Below are 24,883 nucleotides of genomic sequence, written 5' to 3'. Positions count from 1 at the left end.
AGCAGTCAATAAAGCTCAATCAAGCCATAGGCTTGTTCATCACAGCAAGCCCGTCTAAAAAGGCAAGCCTTCTAAGGCCTGTTTGAAAGGGCTGAGCTCTCAAACCTGGCACCCCTTGGCAGCCAGCCGATTCTGTAATTGGGCAGGGACCTCTACAGGGAATGCACAGAAACCACTTTGAAGCTCTGAAGTGCTACCTTGAGAATGAAGAAGAAGAAAAAGGACACCATTACCTTCCGAGAGACTTGGGGCATCTTATGAACCCATATTCTGGGCCTGTTTGATATGAGTGTAACACTGGAGCCCCTATTGGAACTGATCCTGTCTCAAGCCAAGCTGAATCCCTCCAGATGTGTTGGGCTACAACTGTGAGGATCAAACGAGGGAGAGAAAACCCCATGTGCACTGCCTTGGAGGAAATAACCAGGGATATAAATCCACCTTCCCCAACCTGGTGCCCTCCAGATGTTTTGGACTCCCAGAACTCTTGGCCATGCTGGCTGGGGCTGATGGGGGCTAGTCCAAAACATCTGGAGGGCACCAGGTTGGGAAAGGCTGGCATAAGTGTAATAAATGAATAAGCACTCCAACCACTGTACCACACTTCTAACGTTGAAGGATCACAGGGAAGTGGAATCAGTCAATGCTGAGCTGAAGGTAATGGTGAATACATCTCTTTCTATGCGATTGTCCACAGCACTGATGGACATTGGCCTTGTCTTTGGTCTTGTTTCTTACACCCATGGTTATGTCTTACAGTAATGATGGGTTGCTCCATATTTCCCAAACGGGCTGGAGAATAAAATATTTAGAACAGCCTTTCCTTCCAGCTATAGTAACTTTCCTTTACTAAATTGTAAGCACATGACTTCCTTGTTACAACAGCTTCACTGGCTACCAGTTTGTTTCCGGGGCAGAATTCAAAGCACTAGTTACATCCTATAACGCCCTATACAACTTGAGACTGGGCTACCTGAAAGACCTCCTTATCTCATACAAGCCTGTCTGGGTCTTAAGATCTTCATGGAAGGGCCTTCTCTTGGTACTGCCACCATCAGAGGCATGTTTGGTGGGGATGTAAGGCAGGACCTTCTTGGTGGCTGCTCCCAGGCTCTGGAACTCCCTGCCAGGGAAGGTTAGGTTGTCTACCTCTCTGCTGTCCTTCCACCAGCAGCCAAAGATTCTTTATTCAGGCAGGCCTTTGACATATAAGCTGAAGGGTTTTTTAATTGTTTGGGTGCTGTTTATTTATTTTATTATGTTTTTAATTCAACTTATTTGTTTTAATATCATGTTTTAATTAAGGTTGTTGTTTTTAGTCTGTATTTTATTGTTAGCTTCCTTGACCGCCATTGGTGGAAAGGCAGGACATAAATAAAATAAATAATAACTAAATAAATTAGGGCACAATCCTATGGCTGCTAGTCAGCAGCTAGGCGGCCATTGGATAGGTCAGTTCCTGGGAACCAACCTCGGAGCCTGCGCTCAGACCCCCATCCCCTCCCACGCCACCTCATAGGCAGCGCGGATCAGTCCCGCACTCCACGCTCATAAGACCAGTGTGGAGTGGCGAAAACAGGGTGTTCCTGGGGGCGGGGCGGGGAAGTCAGAAATGCCAGTACGACATATCCTATGCGTTGTCCAGCCACAGCTTCCCACGCCCCGAGGTCCCACGGCTAGGTCCCATGGCTAACCACGAAAGCCGGTTGGGGGGGAGCGAGGAGGAGATCCGCTCCTCACCACTCCTCCCGCCCTGCACTGGATAGGTGGTTGCCTCTGGGCTCAAAAGTGACCATCGATCCAGATAGGATTGCTCCCTTAGACACTTAAGGGGGGGAAATCCACTTTCTCTCATAATCCCTGAAATCAGTGTTGCTTGCTTTGATGTCAGTGTTCTGTGATGTGAGAAACACTGTTGACCTCTCTCCCTCTTGTTCAGTTTGCTGTTGGTGTGTCTGATTCAGGTTGCTAGAGCTGGAAGCAGCATTGAGCAAGACCGAAAGGGGTGGAAGGAGGAAGTTTCCAAAAACTGGCCACTATGACTCATTCCTTAGAAATGTCGGCTTCCTTCCTTTCCCCATTGAAGAATGTTGGGAGTCAAGCAGGGTTAGGGGCTCCAGGAAGTAGAAGATGGCTTTGGGACAGATGCCATGACTTGCACATCTAACCTCAAACCTTCCTGGAAGCCTTCCCGTCAAGCTCACAGATGCATTGGGTTGGCTAAGGTTACTAGGAGGGCAGGGAAATAAGTTATTGGCATGCTCAGATACACTCCACATAGTCGGCAGGAGCAGAGGGAGACAGTTGAATCTAGTACGTTGGATGATGGTAGTTGTAGTCCAACACATCTGGGGGGCACCAGGTTTGGGAAGGTTGCAGTATATGATACAGGAAGCTTGGTGTAGTGTGGTGGTTAGACTTCTGTATGTCGACTGGTTAGATCCCAGTTCAATCCACTGCTCAGCCGCAGAGCTTACTGGACTGACTTTGGGCCATTCACAGTGTCTCAGCCTAACTTTCTTCACAGGTTTGTTGTGAGGGAACCACATATGCCCTCCTGAGTTATTTGGAGGAAGTGCAGGATTCAGAGGTAAAATTAGTGTATGTCTATAAGAGAGACGTTGGGTCTTGGTCCTGTAGCTTGACGCTAATGAGTCCTGCCAAAGTCAAGACCTTAAGCTGAGATTTCTCTTACCGTTCCAACGACGAAGGTGACCTGGTCACAGAAACCTAGCTAGAAGACAGTGGATAGGGATCAGACTGGGGGGTGGATAGATAAGTTTTCTTCTAGCTTTTCTTTTCCTGAATCTGCAGTGCCTGGGAGAAGCAGGAGTAGGTAGCTATGAAGGCAAAAGGACCTAATGGAGTCTGGATGGCTTTCAGGGCTGTGTTTATTCCTCCTCCACCCGGCCTAAGCCAGGCTTCCCCAACCTGGTGCCCTCCTGATAAGTTGCGCTACAGCTCTCAGCAGCCCCAACCAGCATGGCCAATGGTCAGGGATGCTGTGAGTTGTAGTCCAAAACATCTGGAGGGCACCAGGTTGAAGGGGGCTGGCCTAGGGCATGTCGTTGGCCCCTGTTGAAGGGCTGGACTCAGGGGAACTGTGTTATGATCCAGAATTAGACATCAGTCTTTAGCTATTGCACCGCATATAGGTAAAGCTTGGCCTCCTGAGTATCTCCACTACTGTTTTGTTCACTTTTAAAGTCTCTGTCTCTCAAGGCTATGCTGAGAGGCTTGATAGCAAATGGGCAAGATGGGGAGAATTCTCAGGAAGGAGGAAGGGGCTGAGAAGGGCTTCTGTTGGTCTGAGAAAAGGGCACAGCTTTGCTGGTCTGCAGAACAAACAAATGTATGCAGTTGGTCTGGTTAGTTCACACAGGCCCTAGAATTCATCTTCTCTTGGTCCAGGACTTAAAGATTAGCATGGTGGAGAGCATCTCAATTCTATAAAGCCCTGGATTCTATTAAGCCCTTCAGCAGGAGGCACTATTGATGCAGTTGCAAAAATACACACACTGGAAGCGAGCCAAATTAAAAGCAGGTTCCAGGGCCTGATTCCTAGTTTAGAAATGCACCGTTTGGACCCATCCCAAGTCCATTCCAAGCAGGCACGGGACAGCTGATGACTCCCTTAAATACAGGTTCTCTCCTCTGTCTTTACAGGTGTGTCTCGGAATGGCTGCCAGGCCCAGGTGGCCACAGAGGGGGTGTGCGGCACGCTGAGGACAACGGCCCGAGTGACAAGAGCAGCTGCGCCAGTCTCGTTCCTTGTTGGGAAGCAGGCTGGGATCTGTTCCATCTGGGGACTCGCCACCTTAAGGCATCCCTTGTTTTTTGGAGGGGGGTTGACCTGAGGAGCCCCCTGTTCCCACATTAGCAAGTCCCGTCTTGAGGCCGCCGAGAGGAAGTTTGTGGGGAGAGGGACGGCTGCTCTCCCCGCCACCTGCCACCATGTCAACTTCTTCGTTGCGCCGCCAGATGAAGAACATTGTGCACAACTACTCCGAGGCAGAGATCAAGGTGCGGGAGGCCACATCGAATGACCCGTGGGGCCCTTCCAGCTCCCTCATGTCGGAAATCGCCGACCTCACCTACAATGTGGTGGCCTTCTCCGAAATCATGAGCATGATCTGGAAGCGTCTCAATGACCATGGCAAGAATTGGCGTCACGTCTATAAGGTAACGGGAGAGATTAAGAGAAGGAATGAGGCAGTCCCCTGCGTGGGCTTACAGTCTAAAAGGCGCGGCACAAAAGGACAAGGGAGGAGGAGGGAGGAGGAAAAGAAGCAAATCTGGGCAGTAGATGCTTAGTTGCAAAGTTCAGCCGGTCGTGCAGTTGGATCTAAACACAGTGGAAGGGCTGCTGCTTTCTCTTCCTCCGAAGTCCTCCTCAGGGGCAGTTGGTAGCAGGAGGGATGGCTGAGTCCAGGCACAATGGAGGGACCGCTGCTTCCTCTCCCTCTAATGGTCTCAGCAGTGGCAGTTAGTGGCGGCGGGGGTGAGGGTGGGGGTCTCTTGGCTAAAGCTGTATCCAGGCATGATGTGAGCACCGGAGATTCTGGCTCTAGCCCCTTATGTTCCAAGTGGGAGGCAAGCCCCTTTTCTCCCCGCTTCTTTCCCAGGCCATGACACTGATGGAGTACCTGATCAAGACGGGCTCAGAGCGGGTGGCGCAGCAATGCAAGGAGAACATCTATGCCATCCAGACGCTCAAGGATTTCCAGTACGTTGACCGTGATGGCAAAGACCAGGGGGTCAATGTGCGGGAGAAGGCCAAGCAGCTGGTGGCCCTCCTGAAGGATGATGAGCGCCTCAAAGAGGAGCGGGCCCATGCGCTCAAAACCAAGGAGAAGCTGGCCCAGACTGCAACCGGTGAGAGCTCCTTTCCAGCCCGTGGTATTCAGTCCAGTCCAGGGTGGAAGGTAGGTCTCCAGATGTTTTGGACTTCAACTCCCAGAAGCCCCTGCCAGAAGGGCCAATGATCAGGAGTGCTGAGAGTTGTGGTCCCAAACATCTGGAGATCTCCTTTCTGCCCACCCCTGATCTAGCCGACAGAGTTCTCCAGGGCGTCCAGTTCTGCAGCTCTTCCTCCATGCGAAGCCAGAGTAAGATAGTGGTGAGACTGTTGGATGAAGCCTGGGAGACTCGGGTACAGGTCCCCCTTCAGCCACAAAATTCTTTGGGCTAGTCACTGTCTCTCAGCCTACCCAACTTTACAGGGTTGTTGTGTGAATAAAATGGGCAGGGGAGAACCGTGCACACCACCACTTTGCAGGAAAGGCAGGGTAAAACCACAATAAATAGAAGAATACATTTAAATATCGTCTGTAGAAAGCACATGCAGTTACAGGGGCGGGTGAGTAAGGTCTCCCTGGACTCCTCCCTATTGCGTTTGTGTGTATTGGTTGGGCTTTAGGGTGCTGCTGTCATCCTGGTCTTTCAAAGCAGGAATCCTGGCACCCTCCAGGTATTTTGGACTTCAACACTTGTCAGCCCCAACTAGCATAGCCACTGGTCAGGAATGCTGGGAGTTTAAGTCCAACATCTGGAGAGCACCAGATTGGAGGAGGGTGGGCTTTGATGGTGGCCTACCGGCCAAATCCATCCCTGGAAGCAGTCTTAATTGCAGTTAAACGCTTTGGCTCATCGTTTTATTTTTAAGGGAAAGCAAAAATGATCTTCCATGTGTGTGTGTCCGATATATCGCCTCTTGCCACCTCAGGCTCAGCTCGGGGAAGGCAGTCGCAGATTGGGCTGTTGCCAGTCTACCTCTTCAGGGAGAGCTTGAGGAAGCATGGGGGGTGTTCTGCCTCTCTTCCCTCCCCCCCGCCCCCAAGTGATGGCTTCACGCCATCTCAGTGTATACTGTCCTCATCTGCAAAACTCTTGCCTGCTGGGTGATCCCAGTCCAGGGCATGGTCTGAAGGCGCATAAAGCAGCAAGCTTGCTGAAATGAGCAGGTCCGGGCCTCATCAGGAGCTGGATGGGAGACCAACTGGGAATCCGGTGTTCACCACTTCAAGTTTCCTCATGAAAAAAAAGGGCAATAGAAATTACTAATTTTTCACACCGCCTGACAGTCTTTTAGGAAGCTGGATTGTTCCAGCCCCTGGATCACTTCCTGGGAAATATAGCCACTTCTAACAAAACATGGAAGTTGGTTGTGTCCATAGAGCAGTAGTGTCGAAACGCTTTGGGTCTGGGGGCTGGATTTCCCCCTGGGACTCCATAGGCCAGATAATGTCAGGGACTGGGGGCCTATCCATGACATCAGGACAGAGCCCCGTCATTGGGTCCCCAGCCAAAGCGCAGCCTAGAGCTCCTCTGGACAGCACCTCAGTTGAGGAGGCAGCTTCACTCTACACAGGTTTTTCCCACCAGGCTCCCTGACTGAGGTGCTGGCCGAAGGAGCACCCCTCCAGACGGTGCCTTGGTTGGGTAGCTGGCTTTGCCCCACTTGGGCTTTCCCCACCGAGGCACTGGCTTCACTGCTCCGTCGTCTTCGCCGCACAATTGAATTTGGCCCATGAGCAGGAGGTTTCACATCCCTGCCATAGAGGTTAAGAAACAATGCACAAAAGGCTGGCTTCTGTGAGGAAGCTGGATTGTTCTGGGGTGGGGTGAGTGGTGTTATGTGGATGTCTGAGAAATCTAAATTCACCACTTGTCTCCAGTGGAATCTGTCTGTCTTTGCTGGCAATAGAAAAAACATAAGCTCCCTCCCTGCCTTGGGCTTTTCCATGAAGGTGTTCAGTGCCCATCTCAGCCTTGTTCCTGTCCATTCTCTTGAAATGAGACCTGCTGAAGCACTGGGCACAGCCGCTCATTCCTAATATTAGCACAGCTACAGCTGAGGAACCGTGTCCCCTCCCTCCTGAGCTTGGCAAGTCGCCAGGCCATAAGGCTGAGTTACAGGCCTCCTTGATCTCTTGCTGCCCCTTTTCCATGTCAATAACCCCTAGATCAAATTCCACCACAGTTGTTTGCAAAGCGCCTGGTGGGGCAGGTTAAGATAAGGAAATGGAAGTAGCTTTTGCTTCCTATTTGAAGCTGCTCAGCAGAAATATGAGGAATTGTTAAACATTAGGAGATGTGTAATATGGTGGGGGGACATTTCCTCCCCCAAACGAGGGGCTCCAGCTCATCCTGAAGGAGCTTGGGCTTTGCCTCTTATCCTCATTCTGGAGTCTCATCCTAGCGCTATTTAGAGGCTCCTGATTCTGGACTCAGAGGGATCCGATCTGCCACCGTTTCTTCTGGAGAAATACCCAAAACAGCATCCAATGCTGAAATCCCATGACCAGCTTGATGTTATGCCCAGACTTAAACCGCCCTATGCTCGTTGATTGAAATACAATAAAACAATGAATACGAGAAAGACCTGCCCCATTCCACGAATCCTTAAAACAAGCTATGAAGCTATACCGCACACACCCTGGTATATCGGGATCTCTGCTATGAGAAGTGGGACAAGAGTGCCTGAAGTAAGGCAGGCTGTCCAGCTGAGAAAAGGGGTGATGGGGTAGAGTCTAACCAGGAGAAAGGGTGGAGAGCATTTGTTTTTTATTTTAAAAATAATTCCTACTTCAAAGAGGTACATTGGATGACCCCAAGTTCTAATACTGTCTGAGAAAGAGAAGGGCCATAGCTCAGGGGTGGAGTGCACGCTCTGTGTGCAAAGGGCCTGGGTTCAATCCCAGGCATCTCCAGTTAAAAGGGTCAGGAAGCAGGTGATGGCAAAGCTCTCTCAACCTGAGGCCCCTGAGAGAGCTGCCAGTGCTTGTCAGAGCAGGCAAGCTTTTCTCAACATGGTGCCCTCCAGATGGTTTGGACTACAGCCCCAGCCAGCATGGTCGGGTTATGGGAGGTGTAGTCCAAAATATCTGGAGGGCACCACATTGGTGAAGGTTGGAGTAGACAATATTGGGTGAACACAGAATCTGGTCTTGTACAAGGCAGCTTCTTAACTCCCTGAGAGGACTTGATCCTACTGTCCACGCAAATAAGAAGTCCAATTTCTCTTTTTGCCATTGTCGTCTCTCTTCCACCACCCCATCCCAGTTTGGCAACCTATTTGTCCTCAGGGATGTGGGGCAAACAAAATTCTGTGGAAAAAATTCCAAAACAAAAAATTCCAGTGCTTTCCTTTTCTGCAGGAAGTTTTCTGTTTCAGAACTTCATTAGTATAACTGAATGTACAGTACTGTGCAAAAGTCTTAGACCACCATTAGATTTGTTGTTTTAGCAATGGTATAATGACCATATATAAGTATTTCTCAGTCTCTTCATTAGAATACAACCAGAAAATACAGGAAATTTGTATGCAGTATTCAACAATAGAAAAAAAAATCAGAAAAAACAGCTTCCATAGGCTAAAGTGGCAAGTATTTAGTGTAACCTCCCCTTACACTAGAGTAACAGCAGGCGCCTGGCCAGGAATGGTCTTCGTGGAAGGGTAGCAACCAAGAAACCACTTTTGCGGAAGGGGAACAGGGTGGAAAGGTTGTAACAAAGATTGGAATGAGGATCAGTGGAAAAGAGTATTATGGAGTGATGAATCCAAGTTTGAAATTTTGGGGTCCAGTCATCAACAATATGTGAGAAGAAGAGTTGGAGAGAGATGGACAAATGAGTGCTTGCAGCCTTCAGTGAAACATGGTGGAGGGTCTGTCCTGGTTTGGGGCTGCATTTCTGCCAGTGGTGTTGGCGATCTTGTCCGTATTGATGGGATCATGAATGCTGAAAAGTACAGACAGGTTTTAATTCATCATGCCATTCCTTCTGGAAAGCTCCTGATTGGGAATGGTTTCATTTTTCAGCATGATAACGATCCCAAGCACACTGCTAATGCAGTGAAATCATATTTAGCGAAGAAAACAGCTGATAAAACACTGACAGTCATGGACTGGCCTCCACAGAGTCCAGACCTGAATATTATAGAGGCAATATGGGATCACCTGGACAGAGAAATAAATAAAAGACAACCTACATCTAAAGAAGAACTCTGGGAAGTGCTAAAAGAAGCCTGGTATAATATACCAGAAGATTACTTCAGAAAACTTCAGGATAGTCTCCCCAAAAGAGTTCAAGATGTGCTTGGAGCCAAGGGAGGTCACACTAAATACTGACTTTTGCCTGTACATATTTCCTGTATTTTCTGTTTGTATCTTAATACAGAGACCGAAAAATAATTATGGATGGTCATTAAAGCTTTGCTAAAACAACAAAGCTGGTGGTGGCCTAAGACTTTTGCACAGTACTGTATATGCCCACTGGAAATACAATATTAGGCAAGATTTGCAGTTTCAAAGCTGTAATCAATGTTTTTCAGGTGATTATCCCTGGCAAATATGTGAGAGAGTATATTGCTGTCATTGAAATGCATATGTGCCTCAGAGTGAAATGGAACTAATAAATAGTGACTGCAAAACTGAAAGTGCCCCAGCAACATTAGTGGCAGAGAGTTGAACTCTGTTGAAATAGACAGGTGGTTGTCAGCATATTGTTTGGGTTGCTAAAATTAATTAGTGTCTCAACAATTTCAGTACCTTTGGTTTTTTCTTGAATTCAAACAAGATAAGGGAAGTACATGCTATTGTCTTTAAATTTTTAGAAGTATTCAAATAAAATTTGTACATAATGTAACTTTTAAATCACATTAAGTATGCTTTAATTTGTTCCCTCAGATATTTCAGCTCAAGTACTCGTGGCGTATTGGGACAGAAATTTAACATGGGGTACTTTTTTTAGCTTTGTTTACTAAATACAAGTAAAATAAACATGCTAAATTAGATTTCTCTAGGCTCTGCTCTAGGGCATCAGAATAATGTCTGATGCAAACTGAAAAATTTCTGTGCAAATGACCCTACTTTGCATTGGAAAATGTTCCAAATCAAAATTTTCCAGAAAATCCACATCACTGTTTGTGCTCCATATTTACATCCACTTTCCCCTAGTACCAGCAATACTTGGTACCTATGTCCTTTGACCCTTTGCACCTGGGCTTTCCTTAGAGGGCAAGGTCCAGGAACAGAAGCTTGGATGGACTCATAAAATGTTTCTTCCTCAAATGGTAGTCACAGGAGTCTCCTGTGTAGTTTGGAATCCATTGAGCATTGATTCTGGAGCAGCCTTCCAGATGTATTGGACAATAACTCCCACAGCCGTTAGCCAGCATGGCCTTGAGAATTGTGAGGGTTGTAGTCCAACATATCTGGAGGACACAAGGTTGGGGAAGGCTGATATGTAGGGTCTAGGGCAGGACTGCAGGAGTCAGTACGACATGGATTTGAGGGGTGGAGAGTTTCTCAGAGGGCTTCACTTCCCTGACAGCATGTTAGCATGTTATCAGGTTGGTGGGTGCAGATAGGGGAACAAACCTCCTGTTAGAAGGAACTGCAAACAAATAAAATGATCGAGAGCTTAGCCTTTGTTTTTAGTCAGCATCAGTCTGATCTGGATTCTGCCTGCGGCTGTATACTTTCATGCTGGGATTGTAATCTCTCCTGAGCTTTTTTAGACAGCCCTACAAGAAGTGTGCCTCTCTGGTTTTGTGGATAGTTCCAAGATGACAGATTCCCTAAGGGCTGACACCTCTCCCCACGCTTCTCCTCTATCACAGCCCGTCTCTGCTCTCCAGACAACACCGTGTTTCTTATCCTTTTATCTCAGGGGTAAGCAACAGACAGCCCCTCCATGGCCTCAAGTATGGCCCCTGCTGTCGCACAGCAGCAGCAAATAAACCATTGGTTTGCCACCAAAGTTTGGCAGCAAACCACTACAGAGACTCAAAAGTGCCACATTTAGCTTGTTTGCATGCTAAATATGGCCTTTTTGAGTCTCCGTAGCATTTTGTAACCTAATTTGGGGGGAAATTACTGGGGGGGGGTGCTGCCACCACAACATTTGGTGGCGCTGTAGCAGCAGAAGTGTGGAAGTGTGCCCCCCAGAGGGTCCAAGGGCTGGACATTGGCTCCCAGACTGCCTGAAGTCGCCCACATTTGCTTTATCTGCTACCACTGCCTGTCACAGCTTCATATCCTGTCAGGCATTTTGATGGGCCAAGGTTGGTGATAAGCACCCTATGGTTGCTAAGCAACTGCAGGGCCTACTGGCCTTTGGTGCATACTTGAAGGTTTTTGTGGGGGCTCAATCCTGCTGTTTCCTAGGGACTGTGTCTCCTTACCCAGGCCCAGCAAACCGGTTAATGTGGCAATGCAGAAGCTGCCTGAAATGGGGGGCCCAGAAGCCCAGTAAGTGGCAGTTCAGCAACATAAATACCTCCTTTCTTCAGTAAACAAACTGGACTTGGTCCTGAATTCAGAGAAAACTACATTAGTGATTCCCCTTATTATAGGGGTAGGCGACTTGGTGCCCTCTGGATGTTTTGGAGTACAACTCGCACCATTGGCCAAGCTGGGGCTGATGGGAGTTGTAGTAAAAAAATCTGGAGGGTGCAGAGTTGCCTTCCCGTGTCTTAGTACATCAGAGAGATTCCATTTTTTGTTCTATTCAGTCATTGAGCAAATGTGGGAGAAATCCAAACTCTATTTTTGATTTTTCCCTGTATGTTTTGTCAGATCAGCGTCTTGTAAGCCAAGGACCATACAAACATTGGCTACACAGAACATTTCCCATTAGGCAAAATAACTTTCCATTCTGCCAGCATGGAACTTGAAAGCTTTCTTTCTATTGTTCACTGGCAGAATTTGATCCAGTGAGATGCAGCTGTATCTAATCCAGGGATGTCTCTGGCCCAGCAATTCCCTACTGGACCTTCCTTTGAGAGGGAACAAGTCTTTGTTGCTCTGTCTGTGCTATAGAGGAAGATAAGTGAATTATCTGGCAGAAATAATACCCTACTCCCCTAGAATAGGTCACTGTACCCTGGCAAAACATGCCCCATGGGGGAGTCGGGGTGTAGGGGAAATACTGTGGTGGCCTTGACTCTAGGGGGAAAAGCCACTGTTCTCCTTCCATCCACTCCTTCCTTCTCTACAATGGCTGGCTTCTGAACTCTGATGACACTGCTTGTGCAGTTGCATGCTCCCATGCACTAATGGGGGATGACAATTGGTGCCAGTCAGTCTAGTGGGGGCAACGGGGCCGGGGGAGAGGCTGGGATTCAGGTCATGGCACAATGTCTAGACAGTTCTCCGTGTCTCAACTCTGCTCCCACCCACCCCCAGCCATCTCTGCCAAAGTTTGGCGAGCCTGTGCTGAACTGAAGTGCTTATTTTTCCTTATTGTGCGTCCTGTTAACTGATGTGGACCAAATTAGAACCCAGTGCTGCAGTCAGAACACCTTCATGTGGTATCTGTTGAGCTGACACAATGTCATCCTCCTTTCTTTGGCACAGAGTTCAACTTTCTGCAAGTTTTAAAACTTCTATTATTATATCTTGTTTTATTGTGTGAGCCGCCCTGAGAACTTTTGTTATAGGGCGGCATATAAATTAAATAAATAAATAAATATAAATGAATAAATTTCTTGGTGGTTCAGGGCAGGTAACATTAGATGATAATGATGATAATCATCATCATCTCTTTATTACACCATCAGCATGCATAGTATTTTACAAAGTACAATATTTTATTTTAATTTATTTATTACCTTTCTATACTTGACCAATACCCAAAGTTCACTGGCCTGTTCACAAAACTTAAAGCCATAAAATACAACAATGTAATAAAACATAATATAAAAACCTTTAAAAGTTTAAAACAGAATAAAGCCAAAGTGAAAGCTTAGCAGATCTAAAAGCTAGCAAATATTTAAAACACACATTTTTTAAAGAATGTGGACAGAACCCTGCCCTGAAGGGGCTAGAAATCTAGAATTCAACAGGGGGTTGGGGAGAGAGGAAGAGGAGGGAAATAAAATCAAGTAAATAGAGGAAGAATATGTGTTTATTTAATTTATATGTACTTATACTTTGTTATGGTAGGGCAGCCTTCTCCAACCTGGCACCCTCCAGATGTGTTAGCTCTTGCTGGCTGGGGATGATTGGAGTTGTAGCCCAACCCATCTGGAAAGCGCCAGGTTGGAAGAAGGCTGCCGTAGAATATGGGGACTAGCGGATTGTGCCAAAGGCTTCACAGAAAATCTGAATTTTGAGGACAGATTTAAGGAAAGTGGCATCATGCAGGTGCATTCCAGGCATAAGGGGCAAAAAGGGGAAAAAATGGATGGAAAACTTTAAACATTGTTAACCCAGAAACGTGAGGTGGATAGCATATAGGGCCCAGAGGAAGATGACAAGATCTGGAGAGCAAAGATTCCATTGTCTGGCAGCCCTGCCCAGCTCTACTTTGACTTCTGAGTTTTTACCTGAGCACTTACATATGTTGTTTCCCCCAGTCATAACTGCTAGAAATGTGAAACAAGACAAGTGCCACATATTCTCTGGATGCTAGAGTCAGTGCTGCCCTCTCAAGACTCCACTGAGCTCATGGAATATGCATGGCCCTGTATTTATGTATGTATGTATGTATGTATGTATGTATTACATTTATATCCCGCCTTTTTTCCTCCAAGGAACTCAAGGTGGCGTACATAATCCTCCTCCTCCTCCATTTTATCCTCACAACAACAACCCTGTGAGGTAGGTTGGGCTGAGAGTATGTGACTGGCCCAAAGTCACCCAGTGAGCTTCCATGGCTGAGTGGGGACTAGAACCCGGATCTCCCGACTCCCAGTCCAGCACTCTAGCCACTACACCATGCTGGCTCTCTCCCTGTATAAATATGGAACTAAGATTTAGGGGTGGGTTGAGAAGAGAAATGTGACCTCTTTAATTTCACACACACACACACACACACACACACACACACTTTCTGTTGTGGGTCACTTTTTGTCTTGGTAAAGTCTTGGGCTCCTGGGCGGCTAAGGATTTCATATAAACTCTCAGTCCTATGTGGGGTTGTTTTCAAGGATCTGGAAATATTCAAGCCTTGACCTTCAAGGCTTCCCTGATATGACAGCTGAACTGTTTACTGTCCCTGCGCATTGTTTTAACCTGCTGCCCTCCTCGGGGCTGCTGTTTTGTCCAATCGTACTTTCTCACACCCTTGGGTGTAGAAAACAGGACAGTGAATAAACAACATGCTCTTGAGTACCATCTTTCACACGGGGCTGTGAGTGTACATAACCATCATTTATTTATTATACTTGAATCCTCCCGGGAACTTAGAGCTCTCCCTTCCCATTCCTTTTAACCTCGCAACCACCCTGCAAGGTAGGTTTGCCTAAGAGCATGTGAGCAGCCCAGGGTTGGCCAGTGAGCTTCATGGCTGAGCAGAGATCTGAACCTGGGTCTTTCCAGCGCTAGTCCAGCACCCTCTAGAGCAGGGGTGGGCAACGTCTGGCCTTCCAAATGTTTTCACCTACAGCTCCCATTCTCCCTTACCATTGGCTGTGCTGGCTAGGGCTGATGAGACTTAAAGGCCAAAACATCTGGAGGGCCGCAAGTTGCCCCCCCCCCCTGCTCTGGGGACAGGAGGTGGAGCCCACTATCTACTATGCCCCCATGCACCTCACCCTGGATATCACTAGCATATACAAATCGACAGCCAAGTTACTACATATCAGGGATGCAGACACAAAACTTTAAAAACTGGCCAGCCAAGCTGCACAAAGATCTAGTCTTAAGGCAGTCAATTAATACTCCTGCTTTACAGGTGAGGAACACAGAGGCGGTGAGAGAAGCAATTAGCACAAGGCAGTCATGAGGGGAGGTTTTCTTTACTCACTATAGTTTAACTGTTGGGAGTCAGAATAAACCCTGGCCTATCTACCGCAACTAAGTCGGAGATTGCCTGGTGGATCCCAGTCTCCTTTCTGCCTGCCCCACACTGCACCGTGCTTTACTTTGGCTCCCTCAGGTGTAGTAGGACGGGCTGTTTCTCTCCTGCCTGTCCATCTTGACGATATTAAGTCTCTTCTCCTTTTCTTGTTTCTCAGCTTCTTCAGCTTCTTCATCTTTGGCAAACGCCCCTGTGGAAGCGGAGCAGGCCTGGCCCCAGAGCAGCGGGGAAGAGGAGCTGCAGCTACAACTGGCGCTGGCCATGAGCAAAGAGGAAGCGGAGCAGGTAAGCGCCAAGGTAAATCTGTCACTGGAGGCTCTTTGGCTGGGTGGGGAGGCAAGGGATTATGGGATTACGTTTGGAGAGACGCAGGAGATGGATGTGTACACCCTCACACCCTAGATGCGGGGCTGGTTCTCAGTGTGCAAGTTCTTGCATTGTCACCCTTTAGGATCCATTGACGTGTCAAGGCCTCTCTGGGCAATATAAAAGTTGGCTAGACCTGCACGGCTAGCAGAAAAAGCACCCCAGGCAGCACCTGGGTCAATCTGGGTAGTCCCTGGATCTGCAGGACTGCTGGTCTTACTCCGGAGCATGTTCCTCCCACCATCCCATGTTCAGAAATTGGCACGGCCCACCATGAGAGGAACAGAAATGGAGCATATTCAGGGGGTTTCTTAACAGTTAAGTGGATGCCACCGCTTAAAAGTGATCGCATCTACTTTGATTGCATAGGGCAGCCTTCCTGAACCCGGTGCCCTGCAGAGACGTAGGCCTGCAACACCTATAATTCCCAGCCAGCATGGCCTCTGCCTCTGCAGGGCACTAGGCTGTGGAAGACCGAAATAAAGTAAGGTTAAGGCAACTGATTTGGCCTGCCACAGCACAGTCTGGTTCCAGCGGCTCCCCAAACACACGCGCGCGCACTTGCGATTATACGCCTCAGCCATTTTCTTCCAAGCTCAGACTGAAGCGAAGGACTCTTCAACTCCCTGTTTCTCAGCCTGAGCAGCACCACAGGCTCTGAAAGTTCTCCCCTGGGGCACGTGAACTGGTTCACTCCAGGGTACCAAACAAGCTAGTTGCAAATGGTAGTCGTAAGGTGCTCTGCCCAGGGAGTAGAGAACCGCATGGGGCCAGGCTGCCTGAAAAATCGTCTTCATCAACATGAGCCAGCTTTCATATCTGAGAACACCTTTGGAGGCCTTACTCCAAGTGCCCCCACCGTCTGAGGTGAGAAAGGGCTTTCTCAGTGGTGGCCTCACTTGTGAAATGCTCCTCCCCACAGGCTCGCTTACTCTGATGTCTCTATGGCACTAGGCAAAAACCATTTTATTTTCCCAGGCCTTTTAACTCTCCACTTTATCTCTGCTGTCTTACACTGCTGTTTCTATTGGCTGTTTCTTTTCTTTTTTAAAAAAATCATGATTTTATTATGTATTCTATTGTTTTATTTGTAAACTGCTTTGAAAATATTTTTTGTTGAAGGCTGGCAAATCAGTTCCTTAAGTAAAATAAACACACACACAAGTTCTTGCCTGTGTCTCAGCTTTTGTGGGAGTTGACAAAGCCCCAAAAAATGAAACTGAACTAAAGCACAAACAAAAGAACACAGGTCCAGAAAAAGGATTCATTAATTAATAGAAAAGAGAACAAAATAGCTTTAGGCAGCCTTCCCAAACCTGGGTCTCTCCAGATATTTTTGGCCTACAACACCCATTATCCTTGACCCATTGCCCATGCTGGCCAGGACTGATGGAAGTTGTAGTCTACAACCTCTGGAGGAATCCAGGTTGGGGAAAGTTGGCTTTAGGGTAAGATACATTATGTTAAAAGGATAGAATCAATAGGAAAATATCATACTCCATTAGAGCAGCTTTCCCCACCCTGGCGCCCTCCGGATCTGTTGGACTACAACTCCCATCATCCCCAGCCAGCACATGATAATGAAACCCATGAATTTGGAGGTCTCAATAGTGGTGGTCTGGTTACATGCACTCCTTTTCTTATTTATATACTTGGTTTGTCTTTACAGACCATTCCCTAATGCAAGGGTGGGCAACTTCCAATTCACTGCTGCAATTCGTCTTCCCAACAAGGCATGTGTTCTTTGCACAGCTTGTTTTATAGGGAAATTGTGGCTTTTTTGCCATCATACCGGCAAATTCGGCAGCAGGGTGGTGGCAGCAGGGGCTGCAAAAATGAGCAGGGGAAAGAAATGTGTTGCCTACCCCTGCTCTAAAGGATAGTTATTTTTACTGGCTGCAGAAATTGTTTTTAACTTATCGGCTTGTTAAAGGGGTGTGTGTGTATGTATTCAATTAATTAATGTATTTATTTAATTGCTGACAATGGGAGGCTAAAGGTCATGCCTACTTAAATAAACCTTTTTTTTGGAACTGGCGTGTGTTGGGTGGAGGCGATGTTGCTGGACTCTTCAGCCCTTGCTCCGTTTAAAATATGGCCCCTGTTTAAAGACAAGGCTGAGGGGGCGGGGGGGTGAGTAATAAGGTTTATGCTTCCCAAATGAACAGATTGACCTGACAAGCTTTGTTCCTAGTGCACGGACCCCCTTTGGTCAGATGGCTGCTAGCAGAGCCTTGTGGGCAACTGAGCTTTACGTAAGCATTTAGTAATCCAGCTGGTCCCTGCTGGAGAAGAAACATTAAAACAACTGGCTGAGCTGCTGGCCAGAAGCCCCTGACAGCCATATTGGAAGCAGAGGCTGATGGGTAACTGACCAGTCGGTTACCTACCATCATGCATTGCATTGCAGGCTGGGTTAAAAAAAAAACAGTTGTGATTTTAGGGTGTGTGTGTGTGTTTCTGAGAACGTCTTACAGTTTGGGAGAAAGAGAGATAAAAGCCGCACGGATATGTTTTGCACTTACATTTCCCAGCAGGAAATGGCCTCTTGATTGAGATTTTTCATCCAGATTTTCATGCAGAGCCCCCTGCAGTGACGGGTCCCCCCTCCCAGCTGGGGGAGATCGGGAATTCTTCCATTCTCTGTCGCAGGGTCCACATGACTTGATCCTGTCCCCTCAAAGACGCAGGTTTTACCTACCTTTTCTCTGTTGTATGTTACACATCCCTCAGTACCACTTATGTTCAGAAGCACTGCCTTGGAAATCCAGGATTATGTGGTTGCCGCCTTGCCCCAAGGATGCCTGCCTGCCTTTCTCAAGGGAACAGCCTGACTTTGGCAAAAGTTGCTCTTAATCCCTTTGAGCCAGCAATCCTGGAACTTGGATTCTTTTCAGTCCCACGTTCTGTTCATTATTATTCATTCTACTTAGGCCTGCTCTTCCTTGAGTGGGTGGAAGCTGTCTCCCATCCATGCACTGATCAGTTCCACACCCCCTGAGCTTTGGTGATGCTACAGCGTTGGCTGACTCCAGACCTTTCACTCTACATGTGCCTCAGTCAATCAGGGTCCTAAGTCCCACTTCCCAGCACTAACTGTTTTGTTGCCTCCTTCCCTTTTTTCTGTGGCTCCTCCTGAGTGAGGGTGATTGTGTTTTGCTTCCCCCGCCTCCCGTGCACACACCCCGCCCCACCATTTTGTCAGTTGTTTTTGACTCCTTATTTATTTTGGCTCCTTACTTCCACTTCCTCTTCTCCTCCATGCCACATTTCCTTCCACTCCAACCTGTTGTTTGTAGTTGAAGGCAAAGGAATAAGATTGACAAAGATTTAACTGAGATCTGGGGAGCTGAGCTAGATTTTTTGTTGTATTTTATTTTTTGAGGGAAGAGATCTTGATCCCTGTATCAAAAATGTCCATGCTTGGCAGAAACAACTCTTTCTCCTCCCCTACTCTGTCTGAAAGAGTAAGGCCATATCCCTCCTCATGAACCGTTTGCGATCATGGTATCCAGCCTTGTAAATAAGCCCCCAAAATTTACTACCCTGCAAAAAAGGGAAAAAATACTTACCAGTCTGTAGGGGGCTTGTGAAGGAGGGAAAGAGAGCTGCATTTCTATGCATGCAGGAAGGAGTGGGCTTCCCTCCTCTAGCAGTATGCTCAGTTTCTACTCTGGGTGCCGAGGAGGAACGGAGCACTCCAGGCCCTTTCTGCCAGCCTGCTCACTCACCTGTAAGGAAATTCCTGCTTGCCTATGGAAATCAGGCTAGTGCTTAAATACAAGGCTGATATTATCAGAGAAAGGTGTCTTCCTCTGCCACCTAGAGAGGATTCCTTCTTCTCTAGAAACCAGCACACTCTCGGAAGTGTGTGGCTGATAGTTCTCTATATCCTGTTCTTCCTCCAAGAAGCTCTGGGTGGCACTTCAGCCTGGCAACAACCCTGTGAGGTGGATTAAGCCAAGAGCACACAAGGCAACAATACCTAGGCCTTTGAGGGCGTTTCAAAGCTGAGCAGGGATTTGAACCTAGGCACTTCTTGTCCAAACATGGCCCTAAGGCTGCTGTGTACCATACTTGGCTTTCCATGACTGCTGAGGCTTGCAAGGTTTTATAAAGGGCAATCAGCAGAGTAGAATTCTGGAGTTGGCCTCTCACAGATTCATGTAGATTACTCCTCTTTGCAAAAGGTAAATGCATCCCTAAAGCCTATATCCCTTGCTCTTTAACAGAATGCACAGACTGAGTGCCATTTCCTTTTACTCACACGAGCACAGCTAGCGTAGACAATGACTTAAGGGGGTACGGGTGGTAGGGGGCTCTTGTGACACTCCTTTATCAGGACAAGTGGCCCAGAGAGAGAATGTGGATTCCCAAGCACTTCTGGAAATGTTTTAGCCAACCACAAGGGAGACGAAATGAGTGTCTGGGAGGCGAGGGGGTGGTTAATCAGGATGGATTTTTGCAACCAAATGTGGCGATGGTTGTGTAAAATGGAGATGTCTGCAAGTCCGTCCATCTTTTCTTTCCTTCCTTCCTTCCTTCCTTCCTTCCTTCCTTCCCTCCCTGCCTTCTACCTCCACTGTGTTGCGCTCCATTCCATGCCTCTTATGTTGTGTTTCTTCCCTCCCAGCCCCCCGCAGTGGCCGATGAAGACCTACAGCTCCAGCTAGCCCTTAGCTTGAGCAAAGAGGAACACGACAAGGTTAGACTCTTACCACGCACCCCCACCCCTCACAGCAGCTCTTCCCGAAATAATCAACTAAACCACTTTCCCCAAGCAGGCCCCAGCCTCACACTTTTCCCACTAACTCAGCGTTCTCTGTCTCTCCACGTCCCCTCCAAAGCAGAAAGCGATACATCGGTGATGCCGTGACTCCATTTTCAGTTTTAGACCTTTTTAATTGTCCGCTATAGAATCAAGATTTCCCAAGATGCCTTCCCTTGAGGGAGGCCTGGAGGTAGGACAGATCAGTCCGTGTGTCCTAAGCCTGGTTCAAGCTGAGACAATAATCGGTGCCTGCTGAGGCGTTTTGCGTGCGTCTTCAGAGGAACTGAGTCAATATACCAGAGGAGGAGGAACTCGGGGGTGGGCGGTGGGCTGGAGAGGGGAAGTGTTTGTTGGAAGTGGGAGGCCATGTTGGAGCAAGGAGTTGAGGGGGTTCCTGGTTCCTTGCTGAAGGGGGGTGGGAAGGTTTAGCTGAGGATGAGGTGGTTAGATTAGAGCAGGAGGGAGCAACTTGTGGTCCTCCAGATGTTGTTAAGCTGCAACTAGCACCAGCCCTACCCAGCAGAGCCAACAGCGAGGGATGATAGGAACACAGAAAACTGCCTTATATTGAGACAGACCCTTGGTCCATCTAGTCCAATATTGTTGACACTGACTGGCAGCAGCTTTCCAGGGTTTCAGGAGGGATTTTCCTTGCCTTACCTAGAGATGCTGAGGATCAAACCTTGGGCCTTCCACATGCAAAGCAGGTGCTCTACCACTGCGCTGTGGCCCCTCTATAGCTGATGGAAGTTGCAATCCAACAACATCTGGAGGGCCACAGATTGCCCACCCCTGCCTTAGAGTTTGAGGCTGAGGGAAGGAAGAGCTCTGTGCTTTCTCTTTTTAACTGCAGCTTACTGGGTTCAGTCAGCTGGGGGATGTGAGGGAGGAGTGGGAAATACTAGAACAGGAAGGTTGAGATTGGCCAAGTTGTTGCAGCGTGGAGGCTTGGAACCAGGGTGCCTGGAGGGGGGAGGGGTGTGTGGGCGAAGGTGGACAAGGAGCTCTCCGCTTTGTCTCCTGTACTTCAGAGAAGGGTTGGAGGAGGAGTTGTCAGGGGCCTCAGGGTTGTCTCAAGGTGAGGTCGGGGTGGGGCAGGGCAGCTCCTTGCTCATTCTCAGCTCCTTAGAGCTCCTTTCTGAAGGTAACGTTCCACGCATGAGCTGAGCAGAAGCGTAGCGGTGGTGCTGGTGGCTTGAAACCTCGCCTGGCGCATGGCCTGGCTGCTGCTGCTGCTGCGCCGTAGTAAACCTCTGCCCGGCTTCCTGCTGAAGGTGAGTAGCCACCTGCCGTTGTCTGCTGCCAATGTTGATGCCTCTGTCCCCGTCCCCACCCCTTTGCAGGAGGAGCGGATCCGGCGTGGGGATGACCTACGACTCCAGATGGCCATTGAGGAAAGCAAAAAGGAGACTGTGCCTGCTAAGGAGGAGGTGAGACGGGACAAAACAGCGTTGTGGGTTTTGAAACAGTGGCTGCCCACCCTGATCGCTCAGTGGGGCTTCCCATCTACAGAGGCAGCATAGTGGGTGCAGGGCAAAACAGGAGGGCCGATTGCCTTCCTGCACTGTGCTTTGGAGCCCTTGGAGACATCTGGGGGCCACCATTGGAAACAGAATGTCAGAATAGATGGATCCCCTGTTGGATCCAGCAAGGCAGGTCTGAATGTTCATGTGAAATGTAACAGTAGTAGTGAAATGCAGTAGTAGTGATAGTCAGATTTGTTATCCCACTTTCCCCCCAAGGAACTCAGAATAGTGTATACAGGGCCTATCCATTTCATCCTCATAACAACCCTGTGAGGTAGGTTAGGCCAGGGGTGGGTTAGGGTTAAGGACAGAAGGGAGATCAGGATCTACTGGTAGAACTCTGGGCAAGAGCTTCTGTAGAAAATTGGGAAGAGTTTCTAACGCCCAGTTGTTTAATAATAGCAGCAACTAAAGGTGCAATCCTATGCATGTTTAGACAGAAAAAAGTCCTACAGCTCCCAGCATTCCCCAGCCAGCCATGTCTAAACATGCATAGGATTCCACCTTAAATTACTCCTTACCATCTAAATTAAGCTGCTGAAATGAAGAAGCTTGAGGTAACCAGGAGTGCATTTTATTTGTTGAAGGACTGTGAGCTCAGTTCGGTTCTGGTACTGAAAATAAATCCCCAGGCTCAAAATATGCTCAGAGGTACCCTATTCTTGAATTCTAAGGGTCTACCTTTTTCACCTGGCTCTTGTTGGTGGATCTTGGGGTGCTAGTAAAAAAAAAACCAGGTAGACTTGACAAGTCTGATGTCTGTCCACCCCTGAGTTAGACTAAGGGAACTTCATAGCTTAGTAAGTAGGGATTTGAACCCAGTCTTCTCTGATCCAAGCCCAGCCCACTCCCTCCGCAGTATACCATGCTGCCTGTTCTCTGATTCTCTCCATCCGTTCAAAGTTGCCCAGAGAAAGGAGAGAACCCATCAACCATGGAGGGCTTTAGTCCTGCCACATAGCAATGATATCACAGGCTTGTAGCAAAGGGAAGGGAGAGGCCTTCTGTTAGATTAAGGGCAATCTGAACGACCTTCCGGAACAAAACTGGATGCCCAGGAGGAGGGGCAAGGCTCCTCATTGATTGATTGATTGACATTTATATCCCACCTTTCCTCCAAGAAGCTCAAAGCAGCATTCATAGTTGTCACCCAGTTTATCTTCACAACAGCCCTGTGAGTAGGTTAGGCTGAGAGTGGGTGACTGGCTGAGTGTCACCCATTAAACTTCATGTCCGAGTGAGGAGATCAGCTTGGGTCTCCCTAGTCCTAGTTTGCTGCTCTAACCACTACACCACACTGCCTCTCTGGGTACTGTAGACTGGGGGTCTAAGTAGGGGAATGGAGGTCATTTCTTTTCCCTCCTCCCTCCCCATCTTTCTCAATCTGTCTCCTGCCTTCTCCACCACCCCCACACACAGTCGTCCCTGATGGATCTCGCGGACGTCTTCACCGCCCCACCAACCGCCGACCCATGGGGCACCCCTCCTGCTCCCGCCGACCCCTGGGGTGGCCCTGCCCCGGTTGTATCCGCAGCTCCCACTGACCCATGGGGACCATCCGCTACCACAGCAGCTTCGACAGGAGACCCGTGGGGGAACTCCGCAGCACCTCCTGCAGCCCCCCCATCAGACCCATGGGGAGGCACCCCAGCTGCAAGCACCGACCCCTGGAAACCTGAAGGTAAGAAACAGGTTATTAACCAATCAGGATACATTAAATATGGTTTACAATGTCATTTAATTGGGTTAATGGGCTAGGTGGACAAAGAGTCTAACGTGGTATAAGGCACTTCCTGTGTTTTGGTGAAGCCTAGAGATTCATTGACTTCGCCAACCTCGGGTTACTTGGTTTACACATGAAATCCTATCGTGATCTGCTGCCCAGGAACATGGCTTTCTGATTTGTTGTTGTAGCTGTTTTCAGCGTTTCACTATGTTTTTATTTGATTTTGGTTTTTATTTTCCAAACTTTTTGTAAACCTTGCAGAGCCTCGGCTGGTTTCAGAAAGGCGGTATAAAAATACAATAAACAAACAAACCAACCAGGGATGGCAATATTTTCTCAGCAGTTTGTAAATGCTCTCTGACACAGTTCCCTTTCTTCCTCCCAGGTGGGGCATCTGCTGGGACTACAGTGACGCCATCCACAGACCCGTGGTCCTCTGGCCCAGCTCCCACGTCTCAAGGGAAACCGGCACCTGATCCTTGGGCCCCGGCATCCACTTTTTCAGATCCCTGGGGTGGCTCCCCTTCCAAACCCAGCACCAATGGCACCGCAGGTGAGGAGAGGGTGCTGGGACTCCACCCAAGGTGTGGGGTGGGGGATCACGTTGAACAGGCTGGGAACCAGGATTCCTGGGTGGTGGTGTATCCCAGTGGAACAGGTGAAAGGGAAATGACTCCTGGATCAGAATCGGGGAAGGCTCGGTATGGGTACATTTCCTTGCTCCCTGTTAATCCTGCTGCCCCACCCCTTCCCCTCTGCCTTGTCCCTCCCCTCCAGCTGGCGGAGGCTTTGAGCAGTTTGGCGGTCCTGGGGACGGGGACGAATTCTCAGATTTTGACAGCCTGCGCCCAGCACTGCCCAAATCCGGGAGCAGCACAGGTGAGCCCTGCTTCCTGCATGGCTCTGCCTTCTTGCCTCTGGCTCCACCTTCCCTTTGCATGTTCCCACCTCTGGTCCGCTGCTTTCCTTACTCTCTAGCCTCCATATCTGCCCAGACACATGGCTTGCTATTCCACACGGGGAGGATTGGACGACAGCTAGCATCCCCTGGCGTGAAAGATCTCCACGTGCTGTCACTTTAATTTTCTTTTTCCCCCTCCGCCCTCTGTGCCAGCCAGTCTCTGCTCAGTATTGGCACCCCAAGGACCAGTTTTGTTCCTGCATGTGCTTTGAGGAGGATGTCTTTTTTGGTTTCCGTGTTGTTGTCTTGCTGGTTTTTTCATCCAGCAGCTTGGGGTCCGAGGTTTTGCATGCTGACGTTGGGAGCGTGTGTGCGTATGACTGAATGGACAAAGAACTGCTGGCTGCTCATTGATGCATCTCTACCTGTGTTTTGTCTTTCCTCCATGTTTTCTGTTCTTCGGGGTCTTCCTCTCCCTTCTCTCACCCTCCCTCCTTCCCTCCCTGTCCTCAGGTGAGCTGGCACTCTTAGCCGGGGAGGTGCCTATTTGCCGGGCTGGCAGTGGCACTGACAGCCCCAATGCTTTTGATATGGCAGCCATGAGTGGGTCGCTGCCCGAGATCTCCAAGCCAACACGCAAGACCCCAGAGTCATTCCTGGGTCCCAACGCTGCCCTTGTCGATCTGGACTCATTGGTCAGCAAACCTGTTGCCTCCACTAGCAGCGCAAAGGCCTCCAACCCCTTCCTACCCCCTGGTAAGCATTCTGGGGCCTGGATCCTGGGG

At 48.7% G+C, this 24,883-nt stretch overlaps 1 protein-coding gene across 7 annotated transcripts in view; it reads left to right on the top strand.

The window, feature by feature from the left end:
• Nucleotides 1-24,883, top strand: part of EPN1 (epsin 1) — a 36,094-nt gene that overhangs the window by 8,754 nt on the left and 2,457 nt on the right. Inside the window, exons 1-9 of one of the 7 annotated variants that reach the window (XM_084805701.1) lie at nt 3,853-4,182; nt 4,626-4,875; nt 14,966-15,105; nt 19,808-19,879; nt 21,289-21,375; nt 22,891-23,152; nt 23,583-23,750; nt 23,975-24,076; nt 24,612-24,854. In XM_084805701.1, coding sequence (XP_084661827.1) covers nt 3,955-4,182; nt 4,626-4,875; nt 14,966-15,105; nt 19,808-19,879; nt 21,289-21,375; nt 22,891-23,152; nt 23,583-23,750; nt 23,975-24,076; nt 24,612-24,854 — 1,552 coding nt within the window. In that variant the 5' untranslated portion in view covers nt 3,853-3,954. Of the gene's footprint in view, nt 1-3,666; nt 4,183-4,625; nt 4,876-14,965; nt 15,106-19,807; nt 19,880-21,288; nt 21,376-22,890; nt 23,153-23,582; nt 23,751-23,974; nt 24,077-24,611; nt 24,855-24,883 lie in introns of those variants that run through there. The other 6 variants (XM_084805696.1, XM_084805700.1, XM_084805698.1 and 3 more) reach the window with 6 other exon arrangements.

Source organism: Heloderma suspectum, chromosome 6 (genome assembly GCF_057233095.1).
Source record: "Heloderma suspectum isolate Gila_16-S chromosome 6, 16-S_ref, whole genome shotgun sequence".
Taxonomy (NCBI): domain Eukaryota; kingdom Metazoa; phylum Chordata; class Lepidosauria; order Squamata; family Helodermatidae; genus Heloderma; species Heloderma suspectum.
The sequence above is the reverse complement of the archived record's forward strand: the minus strand, read 5'-3'. Positions and strand labels throughout refer to the sequence as shown.